General features: G+C 31.9%; 1 protein-coding gene across 3 annotated transcripts in view; it reads left to right on the forward strand.

Moving 5' to 3' along the window:
* The window catches only part of LOC129757748 (uncharacterized), a 104,004-nt gene that overhangs the window by 50,268 nt on the left and 30,129 nt on the right, over positions 1-23,607 (forward strand). For all 3 annotated transcript variants that reach the window (XM_055755039.1, XM_055755040.1, XM_055755041.1), the window contains exons 2-4: positions 13,379-13,805; positions 21,160-21,609; positions 22,136-22,396. In XM_055755039.1, coding sequence (XP_055611014.1) covers positions 13,379-13,805; positions 21,160-21,609; positions 22,136-22,396 — 1,138 coding nt within the window. The remainder of the gene's footprint in view (positions 1-13,378; positions 13,806-21,159; positions 21,610-22,135; positions 22,397-23,607) is intronic.

Genomic DNA, 23,607 nt, shown 5'->3' on the forward strand with positions numbered 1-23,607 from the left:
AAAATAAAAAATCAGAATATTAAAAAATCAATGATCAAAAACTCTAAAATTAGGAAAAAAACTTATTTTTTTTATCAATAAATCGTCACCTGAAAAATCAAAATATCACAAAGTTGATATGATTAAAATCAGAAAATTTTGCAATTAAAAAAATCAAAATATTATAAAATTCAAAAAAAAGAAAATACAAAAATGTTATAAAATCGAAAAATCGAAATAAAGAATTTCAAACTCCAACATCCAAAAATTAAAAAAGAAATTGATCTTTAAAAGAATAAAAACTATTAAAAAATCGAAAGTTTTAATAATTTTTAAATCCAATCAATGAAATAAAGATTGTAAATTTTTGAAAAATAAAAAAAATTTAAAAATTAAAGAAATCAAAAAATCAAAACACAGAAGAAATAAATTCTGAAATTAATAAAATAAAATAGAAAACATTAAATTTTAAAAATTCCAAAATTATGTTAATTCTGATTAGAATCACTGAACCCTCTCTGCTTCCTTTAAATTTCCAAAATAAACTCGATTATCGACTATGTCCATGATTATTTTTTCTTAGGTGCAAAATAATTAAAAATGTGTTTGTCTTAAAAAAAACTCTCGTGAATTCATGCTTACATCTTTTCCAAATTCAATATACCACCAATTCAAGTTTTAACAATCAACCCATTAAAAAAAAACCAAACTTAAATGAAATTTCAATGTTTTATTATTCAGACATGATTTTACATCATTTTTTTTATCCTGATGGTTATTGATTATTCTAAACGGCTTTTTTAAAATTGTAGATAGGAGATCTGAAATTTTTTATGACCTTATATTTGGAACAAACTTAGTGTGATATTTTTCTGAATAAGAATAACTTATTTTTAATCTTTTAAATTTAGGTGTAATATTCAATTGTTCAAATGATTTTTCTTTTTGGAATTTAAATTCTGGTTTGAATGAAATTCTTATAAAGGAAATATTGAGATGTGTGCTGCCTTAAATTAAATTGAATCAATTTTCTATTTAAAAAAAATCAACATTATTTTGATTTTTTTGAGAACGAATTGCCAATAATAAACATTGAATCTGTATTTTTGGTATTTTATATTTATTTATTAACAATCTTTTTTGAGAATAAATTCGTTAATGTTAATGAATTTTAACGGCCTCATCAGTGGATATTGTGTTCCTTTAGTAAAAACATCAAGATTTGAAAAATGATATATGGATAGAAGAAGATAAGAAGAAAATTTCTGGTATTGAACAACGTTGTTCACGTTGTTCATGAAAAAAAAAATATCTTTCTCAAAAGTTGTGTGATGGTCTGATCAGAAAGGGGAATAGTTTTGGGAATCAATTTCCATATTCATTTAGCGTTTTTGGTGGTGTTATTATTGCTCACTGAATTCTAATTTCGAAAGCGACCCGTTTGATCCCGTTCGAATAAAAAATGGCAAAATCACAAAAAATAATTACCTTCTCGATTTTCGGTTGATATTTCTCGGTGATTTTAAAATTACTTACATTTAGTTAACGTTTCGGTTTACTTCATTAAACAAATTTCAACCATCTTCAGAAATGTTTCAATTACGGAAAAAAACTTATCAATTAAAAAAAATTAAATAAATATCTTCTTACATTAAAGCTATTATACGCCTGTTGGGGCTATCATAGCTTTAGTGTAAGAAGATATTTTTTTAAATTTTTTAATTGATAAGTTAATTTTTTTCCGTTTTTTGAAACAGTTCTGAAGATAGTTGATTTATTTTAATAAAGTAAACCGAAACGTTAACTATATGGAAATTATTTTAAAATCACCGAGAAAAATCAACCGAAAATCGAGAAGATGAAAGGAATGGTGAGCGAAATTCAGTTTATGCAAAAAATAATTACTGTCAAACCATCGACGGAGAACGAAAATTGGAAGGTGTGTGGAAATGGCGTTTGAAAAATATGTCTGAAAAAAAAATTAATAATAATGAGAAGATGTAAAAATCCAACAAGCTTATTTTAATTGACGTAATTTCCTTACTTTAGTATTCGAAAAAATCTAAAATATTATTTTAATTTTTAGAATTTGATAAACTTTTAAATCGCATTTGTTTGCTCGATTTTTCCTAGAAATGCAGCCCTGCCGCAGAGTAAAGAGAGCAAAGTGACAGTTCAACTTGGCCGACCATCATCCATCGACGAAATGGTCGATCTAGATTTGATGAGCCGAAAACGGATATTAATCCACCTACATGTGTGCGATGGACGAAATACTCACTTTGGATCGACTTCCTGAACAAAATATGACGAACGAGATTCGTTGGATTAAAAAAAACCAGCAGACGAAAGCCCATCACATCATGGAACCTGGCCATGGTTTAAATCTGTGCCCATCTATGCGCCCGAATTTATGCTTCACGTTATATCATTTTTCGCTCATTCAGGACGCATTTATCCTTCGCTAGTAAATATCAAAATTTGAAAACAGTTCCATTCCAGCTAACAGTTTTGGCAAATTGTGACACAAAATGGCAAATTTCCTTTCAATGATCGAGGGAGGGAGGAAAAATGGTGAAAAAAATACCAAAGGATTCATTCCACTTTCGACATTTAATGCCGCCATGATTGGCTCTTTACTGGGGGGAAAAATAGAAAAGCGCGATGCCAATCGGCTTATGATTTTTCCGAACATTTTCTTGCTGCTGCCTACACACATGTCGATTGATACGTCAACGGTAGGGATGCCATTGACGACTTTTCAGTTGAGTGAATCTCGATGAATGGATGACTGGGTGTGAAAAGTTTTATGAGTCATTTCCTTTCTATTTTCCTGATACGTGAATGTGTGTGTGTGCGCGAATGTGAATGGCTCAACGAGAATCACAAGAATCGGTAACTGATGCTGACAAGTGTCTTAATCCCTGATAAGTGTTTTATTGTTAAGACCGTGTCAATAGCTGAAGCTGTAGGCTGGAGAAACGATGATTTTGTTGTCATGTTGTGCAGAATTCGTACGCGCCGTCATCATCTTTTACGACGATTCCGATTTTAGAGCCGCTTTGTTATGCATCCGGATTTTGTGTGGGGAAATTGAATTCTAAATCGGGGTGTTGAAATCGAGAAATTGTGGCATATATGTATGTTTAAGTATCGGAACTGAGTGGTGCGATTTAGCCACAAATTTCTTTCAATCGAAAAAAGGATTAAAGAGAGATTATTGAGATAAAATATTGAATTCTAAAGATCGGAATACAATTATAAATTTTCAAATATTTTGATTTCACGTTCACTGATTTAAGTTTAAAATTAAAAAAAAAACTCCCTAGATATAGTGTTTTATTTTTGTGTGAAAATGTGTCAACGTACTTATTTTTATGTTTTATTATTACAATTCAAAATAAGTATTTCAAGCGCAAATTATAATTATCGTCTAACACACATTTCCAATATAACTTTAGCTGATCCTTATTGCTGTTGTATGCAAAACTTTGAACTTTTTTTTTGTTGAAAGTCCAATCGTGTTGCGGTTTTCTAGTAAAATATTTTTCTCAACTCAGGCTTCAAGAAAATTGTTCGTACGAATCAACCGGATAGTGGAAAAATCAATCATTTATGTGAAATCAGTAATTTTCGGTCCTCTCGAGCTAAATAACTTTAGAACCCATTCATGCTTGAGACTCAAACGACCCCTCTTCATGGTCAGATTTTGCGAAAATTTTGCAGGCATTAGAATGGTTTTTCCAAAACCGTATTTTGTTTTCTCCAAAACCGGTAAATCCAATACAAATTGTATTAAAGGCTAATTAAAAAAAAAAAAACAACTGAAGTCGAGATTAACTTTCAGTAGAAAAATAAGCATTTTGTTAACTTAAACAAGTAGCTACTCAGTTTCTATTCATAAAACTATTAAATAGTTATTTATGTTTCATTTATGAAACGGACTACAGTCAAGCTTAAAATTAAAAATAAAATGCTTTCTTCGACATCATCACAAAAAGAAAAGGATGGTAAAACCCGTACTTATCCATTGACCGTTGGTAAAATATGTCTATCGTAAACTATTGGAACTTTTATCATTTACTATCGTATATTTTGCCATTTGATAAGATTCCATTTTTTCCTTCACATGCTTGCTTTTGGAAAATGTAACCTTTTTTTAAATATAAATATTTTTTACAAAATGAATATAAAAAATAACACTCAATCTATACATCAAGCCAAATGGGTCATGTTGAATTTCGAAAACCAACCATAAGAAACCGACCATGTAGAAAGACCGAAAAAATTGACTTGTGCAAAGTTTCAGCTCACTCGGACTGGATTTAAGGGTGCCTCAAAACGCTCAAAGTTTCGGTATTTTACCCTCAAAAATCACAAATGGGGGAAACGACGGAAATTAGAAAAATCGAAATTTTAATGTTGATGCCAAATGACTTAAAAATGCATAAAAAGTTGAATCTGGAGTTATCACGAAAAAAAAAAAATTGGTCAGAAATCGACTTAAAAATTCAATCCAGATAATCGAAATTTTCGATTTCGATGGTAAATGATTTAAAAATGCATGAAAGATCATGTTATGATGTTATTCCTAAAAAATAAATTGTCCAAAAATCGTCTTTCTGAATCTTTCTGGGCCCAGAGCAACCCGTTTGCTCCTAACGCTTTGATTTCATCAAAAGAGGTGTTTGTTTGCGAGCCTTCGAAAAAAATTAAATTTTAAGACTTTAAATTACATTATTACTGACAGATAAAATTTACAAAAAACAATTCCAATTCTGTTTATTTAAAACTCAATCCAAAATCTTTCGAACGTAGAAATGTATGTGCACTAGGGTGGCCCAAAATTGTACTATGTCTGGGATGTTGGGGGCTCAAGCTTCAAATGATAGCTTAGGGTGTAAGAAACAATATTTTATATGGCGGCGACTCAAAAAAAAAATGATGTTTAGAGATCGCACTGGTTCGATTTTTGAAAAAAAGGCCATTTTTTCGAAATTTTGTCTTAATAACATTTTCAGATCTTGAAAAAGTATCAAACATGTGTCTTTAATATTTTTTAAATTTTCTTCATAATGTAAGTTTTAAACTAAAAATTTATTGGGACTATTTTGGACTCCCAATTTGTATGTATGATTTTTTTAATTACACAATACTGTGAATTTTTGTAAAAAAAAAATAATTAAAATTAACAAAAAAGTGTACTTTGGATTAAGATTTTTAATCAATATTGAATTTAAAAGATGCGCAACGTTAGAATGTGTAACTTTGCAGAAGAAAGTGTATAGCTATGACTTGTCGTTTCAAAGTAATTCAAGTTTTACTGTGGAAAAAAGTCACAATTTTCAAATTTTTGCTAAGAATTGTTCTATATTATGATGTTGTTGAGTTTCGAGCAATCTAAGAACCAAATAAACTTCTGATATCAAACTTTTTCATCGTTTTATCGATCCTTAAATCAGCAGAAAAAACCATTCCAAGTTTCTAGATTTTTTATTGATTGAAGGTCGTGTTACCCATACTTGGGTGACGGTTTGGTGAATGTGTTATGGCTACAACCACTAAAAAAATTTAAAATAAAAATCTAGAAACTAGTCATGGTTGTTTCTGCTGATTGAAGGATCGATAAAACGATGAAAAAGTTTGATATCAGAAGTTTATTTGGTTCTTAGATTGCTCGAAACTCAACAACATCATAATATAGAACAATTCTTAGCAAAAATTTGAAAATTGTGACTTTTTTCCACAGTAAAACTTGAATTACTTTGAAACGACAAGTCATAGCTATACACTTTCTTCTGCAAAGTTACACATTTTAACGTCACGCATCTTTTAAATTCAATATTGATTAAAAATCTTAATCTAAAGTACACTTTTTTGTTAATTTTAATTATTTTTTTTTTACAAAAATTCACAGTATTGTGTAATTAAAAAAATCATACATACAAATTGAGAGTCCAAAATAGTCCCAATAAATTTTTAGTTTAAAACTTACATTATAAAGAAAATTTAAAAAATATTAGAGACACATGTTTGATACTTTTTCAAGATCTGAAAATGTTATTAGGACAAAATTTCGAAAAAATGGCCTTTTTTCAAAAATCGAACCAGTGCGACCTCTAAACATCATTTTTCTGAGTCGCCGCCATATAAAGTATTGTTACTTACACCCTAAGGTATCATTTGAAGCTTGAGCCCCCAACATCCCAGACATAGTACAATTTTGAGCCACCCTAATGTGCACCTGAACCAGGCGCAGCCCTAGCTGCCTGTTGAGGGGGGGGGGGGGGGTTATGATATTTAAATTTTTTTTTTAAATTCAGTCAATGAAAAGGATCTTAAATATCTGGTGAAAAATCTTTCATTCTCTGAAAGCGAATTAAGAGGGGATGAGTGCTTTTGCAAATGAGTCTTCAATATTATCTGTTCCATGATCCTTCTAATTCCCTTGAATTTCATTTAAAAATCAGAGTTATTATGTCCGAAATATATGAAATAACCATTTTAAACAAATTTTCTCCATTTTTTTTTCGATTTTAGTCGTTTTAACATCTTTATGTAATTCGCGGGTTATATCAACGATGCAGTTATTCGGTACAACTGTGATAAATTTTTACTCTTGGGCTTGAATTCACGGACATCGGCTCAGGAAGTAACTGACTTGCCAACTGAGCTATATCACAAGCTCTTTCTCAACTTACTTATTTCGATATCTCTTAATACTTCTTATACGTCCTTTTATAAAACAATCTGCGTATCCATAATATTTACAGCAAAAATTTGTTGAAAAAAATGTCATTTTTGTAATTTGTGGTGATTTAAAAATTTTCACTTTATGAACTCTTTAATGAATTTCTTGTTTTCGTTTCTGTCATTTAACAAATAAAAATTATACATACATGTTTGGAGAACAAAATGTTGAAAAAAAAAAATGAAATTATCCACAATATTTTCCTAAGCCTCTCCATACCGGCGCTAGGCTCACAACAAATGCTGTCAATGCTTCTAAATAATTATGACACCACATATTTAAAAAAAACCAAACATTAAAGAAAAGTGTTTGGTTATTCAAAACAGATTGAGAAAATCTGATAATTTATTATTTCCTGAAGGTTTTTGCTAAATGATGAAATAAGAAAATATTGTTTTATTATTACCAATTCTGGTTTCAATTCTTCAATTTCTAAATCTAAATTTAGTTATAAAATAAGATTTCCAACATCTGATTCTGAGGTAACATAAAACGGGGTAAGGTTGATTACTTTTTTCCTCAATTATTTTTCTGTTAAGATCGTGACAATTAAACTCCAACCGCTAATCGAATCGAAAAATAATGTGTTTGGATTTAAAGTAGGTCGCCAGTTTTCGGAGAATCATCCAAAAAGTGTTCCGGTTCCATAACATACAGGTAGGGCTAAGTGGGGTAATTATGAACAAAATTTCTTCATTTGGCACAATTACAGCCACCTTCGTTAATTTATTATCACAAACTCTGAAAATCTTCCATCAATGAATGTTTCCGTGCTCTTAATCATTCTGTAGAACAACTTTTGTTTTTTGATCGCAACCTTTGTCCTTGGGACGTCTGTTCATAATTACCCCGTCTGTTCATATTTACCCCACTCTCTAGGGGTAATTATGAACACGGATTACGAATTTGGTATAAAATTTTGAAAAGTAACAGTAGTTATACGTTACATTTATCCATAGTAAGCAGGGTATGGTGATTTTTTACTTAAAAAATTATGTTCATAATTACCCCAAACTCTGTTCATAATTACCCCGAACGCTGTTCATATTTACCCCGAGGCTTGTCCATTATGATTTATATGGTGACAGAAAATCTCAATTCAACACCAAATAATGAAAATTATTAGCAGTAACAAGAAAATGGGTTGTTTCCTAAAAATTTAATTGAATTCATGTACAAAACTTGCAAAATAAACAAATGTAATCAAAATTAAGATGTATATCAATAGAGAAATAGCTATTTAGTGTTCTTTTTAATTGATATTTTTCTATATTTTGTTTCGAGAGTTTAATTTCTTTGTTGCATCTTTTACGTTTTGGTTGGTTTCTTTTTTTCCGTTTCTTTATGTCTTTACAGAACATTTTAATTGATAGGACCTCTCCATACGTGTGAAATTTTAGACGAGTTAGGTTACTCGATAGTTTTTTATATCCGTTTGAAATGTCCTGCTCAGCAAACATCAAGTCTTTACCAAAATGTCGTGGGCTTGGCTTTTTACGTACGTGCGAGGTATCATGAAATTGCAACCTATACATATACAGGAAATTCGAAAATATTTTTGAAGGGTTGTTTCACATAAACACTCATTAAAATCTTCTTGGATCAGTGAACAGTCATTTTTTTTTCAGTTCTTGTCAGTTCTATATGATCGACAGTTTTGAAAAATATTGACACTTATAAATTTTTTTGTCACCTGTATGATATTTCACATAAGTAGCTCTATTCTTTCAAAAAAATAAAAAAATAAAAATGAAGTACTACCGAAGTTTTCCTCAACAAACTGAAAGAGAAAATTTTCAACCAAAAGATGTTTATTTTGCACCAAATAAAAAAAAATATCGAACAAATTAACATTAAAAAAGTATCTATCAGAAAAGGGGTAGGTTTAAATTAACATTGAAAAAAGTATCTTAGTTAAAAATTAGACTGCAAGAAAAAAAATTTGGGTCCGGATATCCGGATTTAACACATAAACAATTATTATTTGCTGTAATTCTAATGTTCTGAATAGCAGCACGTTGTCCAAACATACAGAAAAATTGATCTTTGCTTTGTGGACTTATTCACCAATTAAATTTATCAAAGCTTTTCATATATTTTACTGTTGACCACAGAAATTTGAGGTTCATAATAATGTTACATTTCACACAGTTATGAATCAAATCTCGATCAGCAAACATTTTGTAAACAAATGGTGAATTTAAATTTTAGTCAAATTAAACATTTCTTCAAGTCTGGTTTATAACCTTATTGTTTATCAACTACCCAAAACCTGGTTTTGGAAGCATGTAAAACCTGTATTCGGTATTAGAGAACTATTCCTGGGATACAGGTTTTCGGTTTTGGTATTACCAATAAAACTTTTGACTGCCTTTTTTTTCTATCAACGAAAAGCAAGCTTTTATCACTATTTACTATGGATTAATATCGCCTGAATTTATATGTACAGCATTGCTTATATCCAAATTTATAAAATTATGAACAACTACTTATTTTGTCAACATGATTTTTAGCGCAGGAAATCCCCCAAATTTGAAAAATCTTCCTATAAACGCACATTATCTCAAAACACTTCTTTGAGAACTTCCTTGTTTACCCGAGAGAGTAATAGAAAATCCATCGGCGTCATATATTTATGAACTTTATATTCAGCGTTTGCCGATCCCACACATAATGCAAAAATACACTAACAGAAACTGGATTAAAATTTGGAAAAATGTTTTTTCAGAATCAATTTCTTCTGAACATCAGATGTCATGGTATCTTTTAGTGAATGAAAAAATAATGTGCGTGGAGAAACAATTTCGCTTTGGCTCGGGTACATCGATGTTTTGTGAATTTTGTCCTCAAGTTATTGAGGACATTGAACATAAAATTTCGGTGTGTCCTCTAATACGGAATTGCTGGTGGTTGACTATCAGTAAAATCAAGATCATTAATCGAAGAAGTATACGTAATTTTGGATTTAATGAATTAAAGTTCCCTGAGCTGAGCACTTTGGTTAGATAAGAAAAAATAAAAGTAATACGCATTTGTTCACTGTACCTTACATATACATTGAACACAAACAGAGCTGACATTAACCTTGATGAATTAATTTTTAAATTAAACTGTGATTTGTGAAAGCAATCCCTACGTAGGTACTTAAGCTATTAAATGAGCTTCCCTAAAACATGAATGTAAAGGACCCAATCATAACATGAACAAACATGCTTGTAGAAAAGTAAAAAAATTGACTTAAACAAAATAAAGACTTGTTTAAATTTGGTTACGAATTGAGCTTTTTTCAAAATTTCTGTATTATTCACTTTTTTCCACATTTGAAATTTTATTTCAGTTTAAAAAATGGGTTTCAAAAGTTTTTTGCAGACTGAAAAGAACTGGCATAGCTTTTTTTTTTGTAAATCCGAATCTCAATCCGAAAATTCAAAACTTAACACATTGCAGACCTAATTTAATTATGAAATTTATAGAATTTGGTCCAGTGGATTCTGAGATATAAATGCCGACTGTTGATGTTTCCCGGCTAAGATTTCACCACGGTCGTTAATGTGTTAAGATGTTATAGAAGGGGGGGGGGGGGGGAGTAGTTTTTTAAGAAATTTCTTACAAGGAGAGGGAGGGGAAAGGGGTCTGGAAATACTTGGGTAATTAGTGAATGGCCCCTAAAGTTGATGAATAAATCATTTGACCATTAAAAAGCATTAGAAATGTCAGGAAATGCATAAGAAGATGTGTTCATAATTACCCCATAGGACGAAAACTATGGGGTAAATATGAACACTCATCTGTGAATAAGTGCGAATAATTTTTTCAAAATTTCTTCGAAATCCAGACAGAGCATCTTAAACTGGATGTAAAACAGGTGATAACAACATTCCAGCTGGATTTCCTATGATCAGATATTCAAAACATTTAGATAACACTGTCCGAAACGATTTCCGTTTCACGAGGTAATGGTTTTTTAAAACATCTTAAATGATATCATTATGATTTTAAAACAGATCGGAAACACCTTACAGCTATCAATAGGATGTTAAACTACCACTTTTGGAACTTTTTATGTTCATTCATCCCCCACAGCAGCACGTATGGCACTTGTTCGGAATTACCCCGTGTTCATAATTACCCCACTTGACCCTACATTTTTTGACATTTTGTTCAATATTGCCTCTGTAGATATAACTTTGAGAAGAATGTTGAAAAGTGTTTCCTGAGCAGATTTTTATGCGAAATAATACCTAATTTTGCTGACTTTGTCCGAATAAAGGTGGTACAATGCCAAAATTTGGATCAAACTTTTCGAATTAGATAAGGCCAAGTGTAGGTTTCACTGAAACCTTTATGATGCCTCGTTTAGTCAACGTTTTAAAACTAGTTTTGATAGCACTATGATGCCAAATTTTAGTATCAAATTAAACCAAAAGTGGCATCATTAAGCCCTCAAAACTCCTTTTTAAACGTCGACTAACCCTTTAATACATGACCTTTTTTTAAATGAGTATAGCAGTTATTGATGCAGTGGAATGATAAAATTTTCATTCGAATAACACAACTGAACAGATTCGTTATATACGATACAATACGACTTTGCAAATTTATTCCAAACCTTGTTTATTGGGTACAGAATTTACAAATCTGAAAAAATAATAGCAATTTTTTAAGAAGTACTTTTCCCAAAAATAAAATTCATCAATTTGATTTTTGCAAAGTTTCTGCATACTATGTTCGAAATCTCGCACACATACATTAAAAATTTCGTGATAAAAACACCATGAGCTAGTTCATTTCAATTCCTGAAATATTCTGTCAATACATCATTGAAAAATATCCTTGCGATTCCGAGATATTCAAATTTTGAACAAGGCGTCATTAAGGTTTCATTGGCATTCACTTGGCAATGGAGTATTCTAATATGGAAAGTGAGACCCAAATGTTGGCATTTTATCACCTTTATTCGAGCAAAGTGATACCACATTTACATGAAAGTCTGCTTGGGTATTGATTATTTTTTTCCAATATATATATTTGGTATCTCATTTTGATCTTAGCTTCAAATTAAAACAAAAATTAGGATACCTTAATGATACCTGTTTCTGTTCTAAGACTGTATTCTATATCAACTTTGACACGAAGCTGTGTTTGTTGTTTTATTTGCAAAGAAATGAAAGTCATTGCGCCTTGTTGATACCTAGGTTTGCTGTCATGGAAAAGCCTACACCTTTTGATCATTTTTCGTTTTATTTTGCTATCTAAAAACAAAATTTGATACCTTAATGATGCCTTGTCTCGCTTTTGCCTGAAAATCAACATAAAAAAATGCTATCATTTTGTTGTCGATACTTCATTAAAGAAGAAATTTGCTATCAATTGAGGCATCAATGTCTGCTTTAGTGCATTTTTGCGTTTCTTTTTAGTAAATTTATTGCTACAGATAAATCAGATTTTGATTCATGTTTGTTCATTTTACTAATTTTTTTCTGGTATTTTGGTAAATTAAAATTCTGAGTTAAATTTTAAGACAGAAATCAAAGCATTGCAAGGTGAAACCATCAAAGCTAGTGCGCTAGCTAACTCGTTTGTTTATTCAAGAATGGCATTAAACTTTTGATCTTGATTTCAAAAGAAGTTTCCACACAAACATTTTGCGAAGGTTTTCTGCAGAACTGTTTTGTCATTTAAATAATCCCAGAGTACATATGAATTATAATATAAATCAAGTAAATATATTTCTTTAAAAAAAGGTAGTTTGTCGAAAAAATCTTTAGTTTTTTTTATCGCCACATTAGGGCACATTTACCCGTATATTTGGATAAAATGCTGCTATTGAGCCTATTTTGATACCTGATACTAGAGCTACATTTTAAATTCTAAAATATTCAACCAAGCAAACTTTTGGTACTGGACGTTACCATGATATCTGTTTCAATTTTTATAAGCACACAATTTTAATACAAGAGTAAAAATATTTTCGTATAAAAAGAACTGGAAAGCTGATAACAAGAACCCAAAGACATAAAATCCTTACGATAGAAGCTGATTAAAAAAACCATTTATTTCGAGTGTGTGACATCAATTTTCAAGTTAATTCTGTTGTGAATCTAAAATTTCCGCTAAGATCTTTTGGAACTATTTTCACTCCGCAAAATAATTTAAACTCCAGCCAAGAATTATGAACTCCGTTTTTAAATCCAACTTCATTGAAAAAACGCTTTTCTATCTTATAAGGAATATAAGTAAAAAATTTGATTGTTAAAAAGATAATTTTCACATTAAAAATATTTACTGTATTTTTCGGTTTTATAAAGAGGCTTTGAAATTGTTTTAAAATGGCTTATCTGAAGCGAAAAAAAATCTTTTTTTTTTCATAAAATATTTAGCTTGTACGTTTAAAACATAGGAATGTTAAGCAAAACTATCTAAAAATATATATTAAGATATTGATTCACATTATTTCAAAAATTATTTAAAAGATAAATTTTATCGGAAATTGTTTAAACAGTTGTAAAAACTATCACGAATAATTATTTTCACCTCTCTGTTCATTTGGAAAACAATTTCCTTTCTCGGATTTGTCACTCGCTCTGTCTCGACACTAATCGGATAACCTTATCTTTCTCGGTTTCTTCTTCCTCTTCTCGCACGCAGACGGTTACATAATAGGCAACTACCTGCACGCCTCGGAGCAGGACATCCGGGATTTTTTCTGGACCGGATCCGGCGATGGCCCAGCACTTAATCCCTTCGACCGGTTTCCAATCAGTGAAGACGCAATCATTAAAACTGCCACGGTGGTCGCAACGGTTTACATCGATCGGAGCAATGGGGACGGGGAAGGAGCTGGCAGAGGGCAGGACGATTTGTGCATCTTCGATTGTCCTCCGGGAAGGGGAGGAGGTCCGACGGGGTCTCGGGGTCCACCAGGATTCGGAACCGGAGACCATTCGATTGACAATGTCACTCCGACGGATCGGCGCTACTGGCTGATGACGGTCGTCGGGGGAATGTTCGGTAAGAAGGATTATCCGGAACTGGAAGGCAAACTAGCCAAGCTCTACCGGGTGGCGTTCTCGAGGTAAGATTCAATTTTTTCTGCTCTTTCTTTTTTTTTCTTATCTAGAACGAAGCGGAGACACCAGTTGATTAGACAATCTTAATCCTTTATGGCGAAGAAACGTGGTTTCTTCGTGACGGAATAGTGAATTCGAAAGCTGGTGGTCCATTTACAAAGTTGATAGAATATCTAATTTATTTTCAAACACGTTTTCCGGCTTCATAGACTTAAGTCATTTTGCTTTTCAAACACTAAATAAAATCAGACTAACATAAGTTCTATTTTTTAGTTAATGTGTGTAAGTTTTAAGTTATTGATTCGAAATTTCTTTGATGTTCAATTTCAAACCTTCTCATTAACTTTTATTTTTCTAACTCTGACTGTATGCTCAAAAGGGTGTGTCGAATTGTCCTTTTTTCAATTTTAAAACTCATAGGCTTCCTTTTTTTGTATAAAAAAATGAGAGTTACCAGTAATTCAGAGTAACAATATACCATCATTTTTGCAATAGATAAAGATCATTGGATTTTTGTCAATTTTTTCTTGAAACTTCGCTGTGAAACGAAATACTATTTAGTGATTGTCAAGCCCACAAGTTCTCATCACAATCGATTACCACTAAATATTCCTTTATCGAATGCATTGGATTGGGGTTTTTAGATAGAAAAAATCAGAATTAATTTTATTCGAAGTTGGAATGCAAATTTGTTGAAATAATTCTGAGATATAGATAGGGGAAAAACAGAGGAAAAAACCTATGGGAGTAAAAAGTGCAGCGGTCTAATGTCCACTGTTGTGGGAGTATTGATAACGGACTCTAGTTTTGATTTTGATGAGTTTGGAGGGCCCAGGAAGACAGTAAGATCACATCAAACTATCAATTTAAAACCTTAAAATAACTCACTGAATCACATTAACATCAATCCCAAATTTATTTTAACAGTAACTTTAACTATTCGTAAGGATAGAATTTTGTATCATTAAAAATGTTCAATTTTCGATTTTTAAATATCAAAATTTTCCTCTGTCAATGTTTCAAATTTATTCTTTTTTGTTAAACTTCAACAGAAAAGGATCTTATAATAGAAGTTTAACCAAATTTCAAAACCTTAGTATTGGCAATCATTTTTTTCCATCAATAATGAAAAACTTTATAAATTTACATAAGGGTAACAATCATCTATATTTTGATTAGATTCAATTTGGTGCACCAAATTCAAAAATTACATGTATGTTCACCTCTATTTTTTCTTCGAACGGATAATCGAATCCGACCGTTAATCAATTTATAAAATTTTACTCTGACTATATCTTTCGTTCACATTTTCTTCAAATAATTGATTAAATTTAAACAATTTTCTTACAAAATTTGGCTGTGACCTGAAATACAGCAATTCTAGGAAAATCGGACATTTTGGACTTCTATTATTCAAACTGCAATATCTTAGATATCACGCCACTTTTGAAATTTTTATATGATCTCTCAAACATAAAACTAAAATTTGCAGAAGTTCTATCCGTTGCAGCAAGGATTATGCCCGTACTTAGGCTAAAAAGCTCGATAACTCTTCATTTTTTATTTGTATTCTAACAAAGCCAACCACATAATTTTTCTATTAAAAAAAATAAGATTACGATAGTTAACGATATAAGCATATAAAACAGGTTTCAAAAATAAGATCTTAACACTCGTCAAAAGTGTTTCCTGATTATATCCTTTTTCCCCACTTCTCCACCAAAATGGTAGGATGCAATGACTTAAAGTAGATGTGAGTAGTCAATCAAGCTAAGCTAAGCTTAATTTAAAACCTGTGAAATGTTATGTGCTGCAGGCTACAATTGATCCTAGGCCTAGTACAAGGTCCCATGCCAAAATTGTTTTTCATCGTTAACTTTGGTCTCCTTCAGCCAACTTCTTTTGAATACAGTTTGATCTAAATCTTAAACTATGACAAATATTTCATGTGAAAACCGCTTTTCGATAAGACTTAATATTAAAAATTTGTTAAGCTTCAAAAATGGGTTAGCATGTTTAAGGATGGTAATAATAAGGACGTCGTCAAATAATGATCAATTTCAACCACTGATTTCCTTTTCCTATTTTCTTACTTCTTCTTTTCTAATTTATCCTTCAGGGGAAATTAACCATTTAAATCCACATTTTTCAACTAAAGGAAACACACAAGCTAAGTTTTATGATCATAAACATCTTTTGTCCAACGAAAAACCTTTTCGTTGAGAAATATTTTTCGTGCAATTTTTTTTGAAAAATTTCTAAACACAAGGGCTAAAGGAACTTGACTTCCAGAACTTTTTCGGTTGTAGTTTTTACACGCTTCAAACATTTTTTTTCCCTAAATTTTAAAACATATTGAAACTGACTTATAGCTATATTTGTATATAACTTTGGTTAAAATTGTACCACATGAAACTGAGGTATTTCAACTTATATGAAAAGTAAATATGTATTCAACATATTATTCTTATTGTTCTCGTTGTTTCTCAACGTTGTCCTTTGAAGAGGTTTTTTAAAAAAAAAATATCCAGAGCTCTCAGAGGTTGTAACTCTGAAAACTGACGTTCAGCGAAAAGCATATGATTCAAGAGTTTCTTTTTAAACGAAGAAAAATTTAAATGCTTACTAGGGAATAACTTCACTTTTCAACCTGAGTATTTTTAGTTTTTTTTTAATACAATTAATAAATAAAATCGAAACCAAATAGAACACTTTGTATAAATGGATAAATAATGAATCGATGTTTACCTTCATTCTCGATTTCAAAAATACAGATTCGGCTATGAGAACTTTAAAACCGTGGGAAAACTTTAAATGGACTAATTTTTCGAAAAATTATAGCTCCCGAAATCCTTGTTCGATGAGTTTAAAATTTTTAAGCTTTTTGAAGTTAGGTCTGAGAATTACAACCATTCTGGATTGATTTTTTGAAAAAAGTGATCCTACTTTTGGTAGGAGAAATGAATCATAAACCCCGCCTTAAGGCGCTCAAATATGTACAATCGTTTCATTTTATATGAGTCGAAATGTCTAAGTTCTTTGTGGACAATTTTAACAAAAAAAAAAAATATATAAAAATGTAGCTATTAAAGTGTTTGACGTGTGTTAAACTACAACCGAAAGAAGTACTGGAAGTCAAGTTCCTTAGCCCCAGTGGTTATGCAATTTAAAAAAAAATGCCAGAAAAAAATTTTCAGCGAAAAAGTTTTTCGTTGGACGAAAATTGTTTTGATCATAAAACTAATCTTCTGTGATTCATTCAGTGAAAAAATTGTGTTTACACCAAGGATAAGCTATCCCTGGCCCGCGGGCCACATGGGGTCCTCGAGGCATGTTAATGCAGCCCGCGAAGCTTTTCTCAATTTGAAATTCTACGATAGATTGTTAATCATAAAAAAATATTGGTCCATACCAACCAAAAAAAGCTATGTCAGTAACTTGGTCAAATATGCATTTCTCTTGTGTGTAGATGCATTTGCCCCACAATTACTCAGGTTGTTAACTTATTCTAGCATTTTAAGCATTTATTTCCTTCCTTTAAAGATATACATGTAATTTTATTTATTGGCAAAAAATAATATCCGAGTTTTTTCTGGTCAGATTAAATGTTTCCTTAAATATTTAACGACCACTTAGAAATTCAAATCCATCAAAGCGGGTTGGGAGAGCGAACAAAACATCGTAAGGCTATAGATTATCACAGTAAATATTTAACACGCTTGTACCGCTCACAAGTGATTTTAATCTGTTTTCAAATTATAAAAAATCAAACGCATCAATTTCTAAAATTTAAATCACACCAAATCAACAGAAAAAAGAGAGAAAAATTTTTATATGGAAAAGGTGTAAATTTTTACAAAATAATTATTGAAATATATATGGATTAATTGTAAAAAAAAAATCCGAAAATTCAGGGAAAAATCATGCTCAACTTCGATAAGTTGAGTCACTCTATTTTAAAATTAGCAAGTAGTCATAGGTTTTACTTTACTCATCTACAGAAAGCCTATCTCAGAGATAACAGAATTTAAGAAAACCCATGAAATCTGTTAAAAGATTCTAGAATCAAGAATGTTTACTGTAACTTTGACAAAGCTTTTTTAAAAACAAGTTTTGAATTTATAAATTTCGCTGTGATTTCGCAAACCTTGCTCAAAATATTACATTGAATGCAATGATCTTATACGGAACTTCAATTTAAAAAAAAAAACATTTTTTTATCGTTTGAAGAAAAAAAGGGCTTTCGAGGACAAAATTGAAATTATGAAAAAAAAAAAACTTAAAAAAAAAAGTAGATATAAAAGGATTTTCTGTTTATAATTTCAATAACGATCCTACGTGTTTCATCGCTCAGACAGTGATTTCTTAAAAACATAATTTTCTCACTTTTAGTTATCGCTGTAATTTAGCCCCATAAAACTTTTTAATTGAAGTGATGACAAATAGAACCATAAGTTCGAACAAAAAAAATTGTTTTCTTAGAAAACGATTCAAACTTTCAAACGAAGTTCAGAAAGAGCTTTTAAAAAAAATTGTTTTTAATAATAACAGGAAAAAGGTATGTTTTTGTTTAGAAGTTCATGTATGTTTCAGCTATGTTTTTGTTTCGCAAGAAAGTTCAAATCGATTGAAAAATTTAAATGATTTCAAAATAATCAGGATTTAGTGAAGTACCGTAAAACGGGGAAATTTTGATCACCGGGGTAAATTTGACCATCAATAAACTTTTCCACATTATCATCAATAACTCAGTCTATAGTTTGAATTTTTGAAAACTGTTTTCTACGATTGAAAGCCTATTAATTGAGTATCAAATAGGCAAAATTGTGTTGTTTGTATTTGAATTTTTTTATGTTAGTAAAAATTCAATTTCAAAATCTTAAAATATCGTTTTTTCCTAGGCTCGCAAACAAACAGCTCTACTGATTATACTAATAAGCATTTAGAAGCAAATGGGTTGCTGAATGTTAAAGAACAACTTTTTTTTTATTTGTATATGAACAGTTATAGTGCTATTTTTATAGTCATTTAATAATAAATTTTTGATATTTTAAAAATAAGGAGGATATTTTCCAAGAGTAAGCCCGTATTGGACGAATAAAAATTATTATTTTTGAATTAAAACATTAAAAATAAGGTTAAATTGATAAACTAGCATATGTAAATATTATGATGGTGCTTTGTACCCTTTATGATTAAAAAAACTCTTTAAAACCGTCAAAATAGAGACTGATCAATATCACCCCAAGGCATCAAATTCTGAACAGAGATGAAAACGATTTTTAAATCAAATTGAAAGTAGTCTATTAAGTTTCTTCATTTATGTTTTAAGTTCATAGGAGTCCAGTGATGGTTTTAAAAATATAAAAAATGCCACATTCCCCTTAACGGAAAAAATAATCGAGAAGTATTCAAAAAAGTGATCAATATTACCCCGGATTACGGTACCTATTTCTACCTTGTATTCACCTTGTATTTAAAAAAACGGTGTTCGATTGATGTTTCGTTTTCTTAAGAAAATTGTCGCTAAAAAAATGACGTAAAGCTCTGCTAACTAATTATTGATATTATTTTGAGTGCGGACCGCCGTAAAGGGTTTGCATGCTTCAAAAGGTTGCTCATCCCTGTCCTAAACAATCATGTAAATATAATCAACAATTCAATATTTATCTGAATATTTTGCATTTGTTCGCAACAAAAATAGTTTGAATTGGTCATTATTTGACATAAATGGTATGCATTTCAAAAGGAGTGTTCCGGTCGGGGCGAGTGAACATTTTGACGTAAACAGTGATGAAAACCATGCTAAAAAATGTTGGCCCATTTTTGAAGCTTAATGACATTTTTATCTTAATTCTTATCGAAAAGCGGTCTTTTGATGAATTTTTTTTCATCAAAATAAGCTTTAAGAAAAACCGCATTCAAAAGAAATCGGTTTTAAGGGACAAAATGAAAACTTAATTTTCCTGTTCCTCCCGGACAAAATCACAGATGAACAGAGGTACAAGCTAAGCCTAGAAACCTGTGTTAAGTCCCAATTACCGTTTTGAATCAAATTTATGTTTTTTATTTAGCCACTAAATGTTTCCAAGGAAACCGAAGAGAACTGTCAAAAGGAAGTGCAATGTAAGCAAAACAAAATAACAAACAATTAGTCAATTTTGAAGGGGTCGAATTACTATTTGCGAGTTTCGAGCAAATCGATGTTTAAGTTTCTTAAACATTTATGATTTGGATAATTAATTTTTTTTGCCTAATCCTGTTTTCCTAATTTATTCAAACTTGAACTTAATAGTAACAAATATGATACGTAAAAATGTCCGCTGAGAGAAGCTTAGAATCGGTATTGCTGCATGAGACTGTTAATTTTAAGATCAACTGAATCAAATAACTGGTTCAGTAAAAATGATGAAGGTAACATGAACCAGATAAATTTACCGCCACAACAAGTTGAAGCTTTCCATTCTTTTGGAAATGAGGTACCTCAATAGCTGATTCGACTTCTTTGATTGATGTTTAAATGATGGCATTTGAAATTTTAAACGGGTTTCTAAAATTTAAATATCTAAGCTTCTACATCTGTTTGTTGTTAAGGCAGTCTCTGAAGTGAAAAAAATTGACGATGCTATCTTTTTCAGCTTAAAGTTATTCTTACCTATATAAAATAATTCATCTAATTGAAATATTTAAGTTTATTTCGAAAAATTTTTACTTTTGAAATATCTATCTAGAAACTGTGCCTTCTATTGTGCCGTTGAAAAGTTACAAATCAAGTGATAGATGGCACTGTTTTTCGTCAATTTTAAACGGCTTCTTTAAATGAGAGCATTTTAAATTTTAAACAAGTTTCTGAGAATTTTTTGATCGAGCTTGTACATCTGTCCATCTGTGACAACATGTCTTAAAGTGTTCCATACAAACTTCAGGCTCGTTGAGCGAACCCTTCACGTAGTCCAATCTGGCCCAAATTTGGCATGGTACATAGGATCATTCTAGCCTGCAGTTAATTACTTTTTTCAAAAGTCGGGTCATTTAAGGCCCCCTTATGAATTTAATTACTCTGTCCTGGTTCAACCAGTCAAAATTAAGCATGAATTTAAACATTAAAAAAAACAAATTATTTTAAGACGGAGGTGAAAACACATTTATATTTTATCACCAATCTCAATAACCGATGGACGGTACTGATCAATCAAAAACTTATTTTTAATCTTTTTTTTATCTCGAAAATTGTAACTCACAGTTCGCGCAGACTTCGAAACAAAGATATAATTTGAAACATCCTAATGCTCAATCACAGTCGAAAGTATGTTCAGCATAAAAAATCTCAATTTCCTACACCTTATTTTAATTTTCTAGACAACAAGCGCTTCATCTGGGCATTAACAACAACACGCTGCACCTCCAATCTCCGGCAGCCCGAGCTGAGATTCTAGGCCGTTTGGAGCGAGTCAAAAGACGCACCCAGCCAGATGGTCAAGAAGACTTCCAACGGCATCATCGTAGAAAATCCCAGTGGCCGGAAGTGAGCAGGCGAGGGGACATTCTGATGGCATCGAGTACTCGAGGCAGGAACGTGCTGGTCAATGAAAAGGTCTTCATGTATGAGCGTTATCGGCGGAGGCGAAGGAAAAAGATTCACAAACGGGATGTCGACGGTGACGGAGGGTCTGGAGATGTTCCGGACTATGATTTACCGGAGCAACAGGAGAACAGCCACTGGAATCAATCCCATCAGCAGATGGCCACCAAGAATGATTCTCAGACTGGAGACTCAGAGAAAGAAGTACGGTTGCAGCAACTACAAAGGTAACTTCTAATTTTTTGTTTTATTTCTAGTTTTTGATTTTTATTAATTTATAAAATGTATTTTCTCGGAGGGTGTCCCTAAACCGAGGCAATTGCCCCTCATTCGGTCCCAACAGCGTCCAAATAACGAGTGATTAGCGTATTTTATTCTTGATTGAAGCTATTGATGCCAATTTTTTTAAATAATAAATATCAATTACCTAAAACATTTTTTAGTTCTGAAGAAATTGAAAAGAGAGTATTTATTTTTTTGAATAAGGCACAGCATATAACGAACTCATTTTTATTGTTATTTGATCAGCTGAAGTGCATCCACTCAACCGACAATGATGAAACTTCCATTCTTTAAACCACCATTCAAACATGCCAAGCCATCGCTGTTTTTGGTTTTATCCAACCGTGCCGTCATGTGCATTGTGCAGCAGAAAGCCTTTGAGCCAAAACATTCAGCAGCCGGCATGGCGTGTGATGAATTCAATCTCTCAATTCATTCGATTGTCATGTCATGTCCTTCTCGACTTTGCAGCAGCCAAAACAGAAGTAGCAGCACATCGGATTCAGCGGCCATTCAGGAGGACCCGAACCCGGATGATGGCGGCAGCAGCAGGACGAGACCACTTACGCGTAATTATGACAAGGACGCTTACTCGAGGACGCCAACGACGAGCACGACGGAACGCCAAGTGCGGATTCTGATACACAACACCACCCACTTGAGGGAGAGCGATCTGGATGAGGATGGCGGAGGAGGAATCGGGATGGATGGGGGCGACTCGAACAGATCAAAGTAAGTTGCTATCAAGGCGGCGGTGGTAGTTTTTCTGGGAATCTGTTTCAGGCCAATTCTTTCATCAGGATCATAATGTGATCCAAGTTTCATGGAACATGTGAGACTATTTCACTATCAGAGTACAATTGACTTACTAACCGGAACATTTTTCACATGAAGGTTTTTCTGAGAGTTTAGATGACATTTTCATTTTACTTTTCAAGAGGTTCTGAAAAATTATAGGATTTCTAAAGGCTAAGAATATTTTCAAATCTACATTGCCATGGATGAAATTGCGTGTAGATCGATTACTTGTTCATAAAAAAAAATCAAAGTATCTTTCTTTTTGAAATCTAATATGTATAAAAGATGGAAAAAATACTCAGTGAACATTCCAGTCGACCTAGTCCAAAATATCCACTTTCTTCACCGCAGAACATCAGTTTGCTTTGAACTGTTTTTCCCTGCTAACCTTTTTTTTTTGGATATTCTTGCTTAACTATTGCCCAATATTTTTCAGTTGGGCAAAGTTCTGGTGTATTAAAAGCGTCCTTAATCTTGAACACCACCTGAATGTTGTTGGCAGCATACCACTCCATGGCCATTTTTATCATAACGGCAGAATGCCAAATCCGGTCAAAACAGATACACAAATCATGTTTCTTCAGGAAAGACAGCAAACGCTTCTAAAGACACGTAATTTCACGTAATTTTCTTGGTTGACGGTCTCGGTTGTAGCGAGAATGACGCTTTTCAAGCCACAGGTACAGATAGCTTGACAAACGATATATTTCTCGTTAAACATTGATGGTGTAATATACTTGAAAATGATTGCCACCTTTCCCCCTTTCAGTTGCTGTAATATGTTTGTCTAGGAAGCTTTCTGAAGTCTGCCTTGCCACGAAATGCAACTTGGTCAAAAATATCGTATACAGCATCCGAGATCTTGTTTTTGTCTTAAGGTTTTGTTTATCGATGCGTTTTTTAGTCACTACCTTCTTATAAATCGATAGTCCGTATCATCTTTTAGTTTCAGGCACGATTGTAGACGATCTTCCCAGTTATTGGCAAAATCTCGAACGAAGAGGCAGGGGTTGCGCTTGCCACTCTCCTGTAGGTCATTGTGAATCTCGGTTTTCGATTTCTCCTCAGATCCAGGTTTCCTTGTTGTTGACAAACGTTTCTACTTTTTGCCTTTCTTACAGAAGGTATAGCTATTGGTCGATTTG

Source organism: Uranotaenia lowii, chromosome 3 (assembly GCF_029784155.1).
Source record: "Uranotaenia lowii strain MFRU-FL chromosome 3, ASM2978415v1, whole genome shotgun sequence".
NCBI lineage: Eukaryota > Metazoa > Arthropoda > Insecta > Diptera > Culicidae > Uranotaenia > Uranotaenia lowii.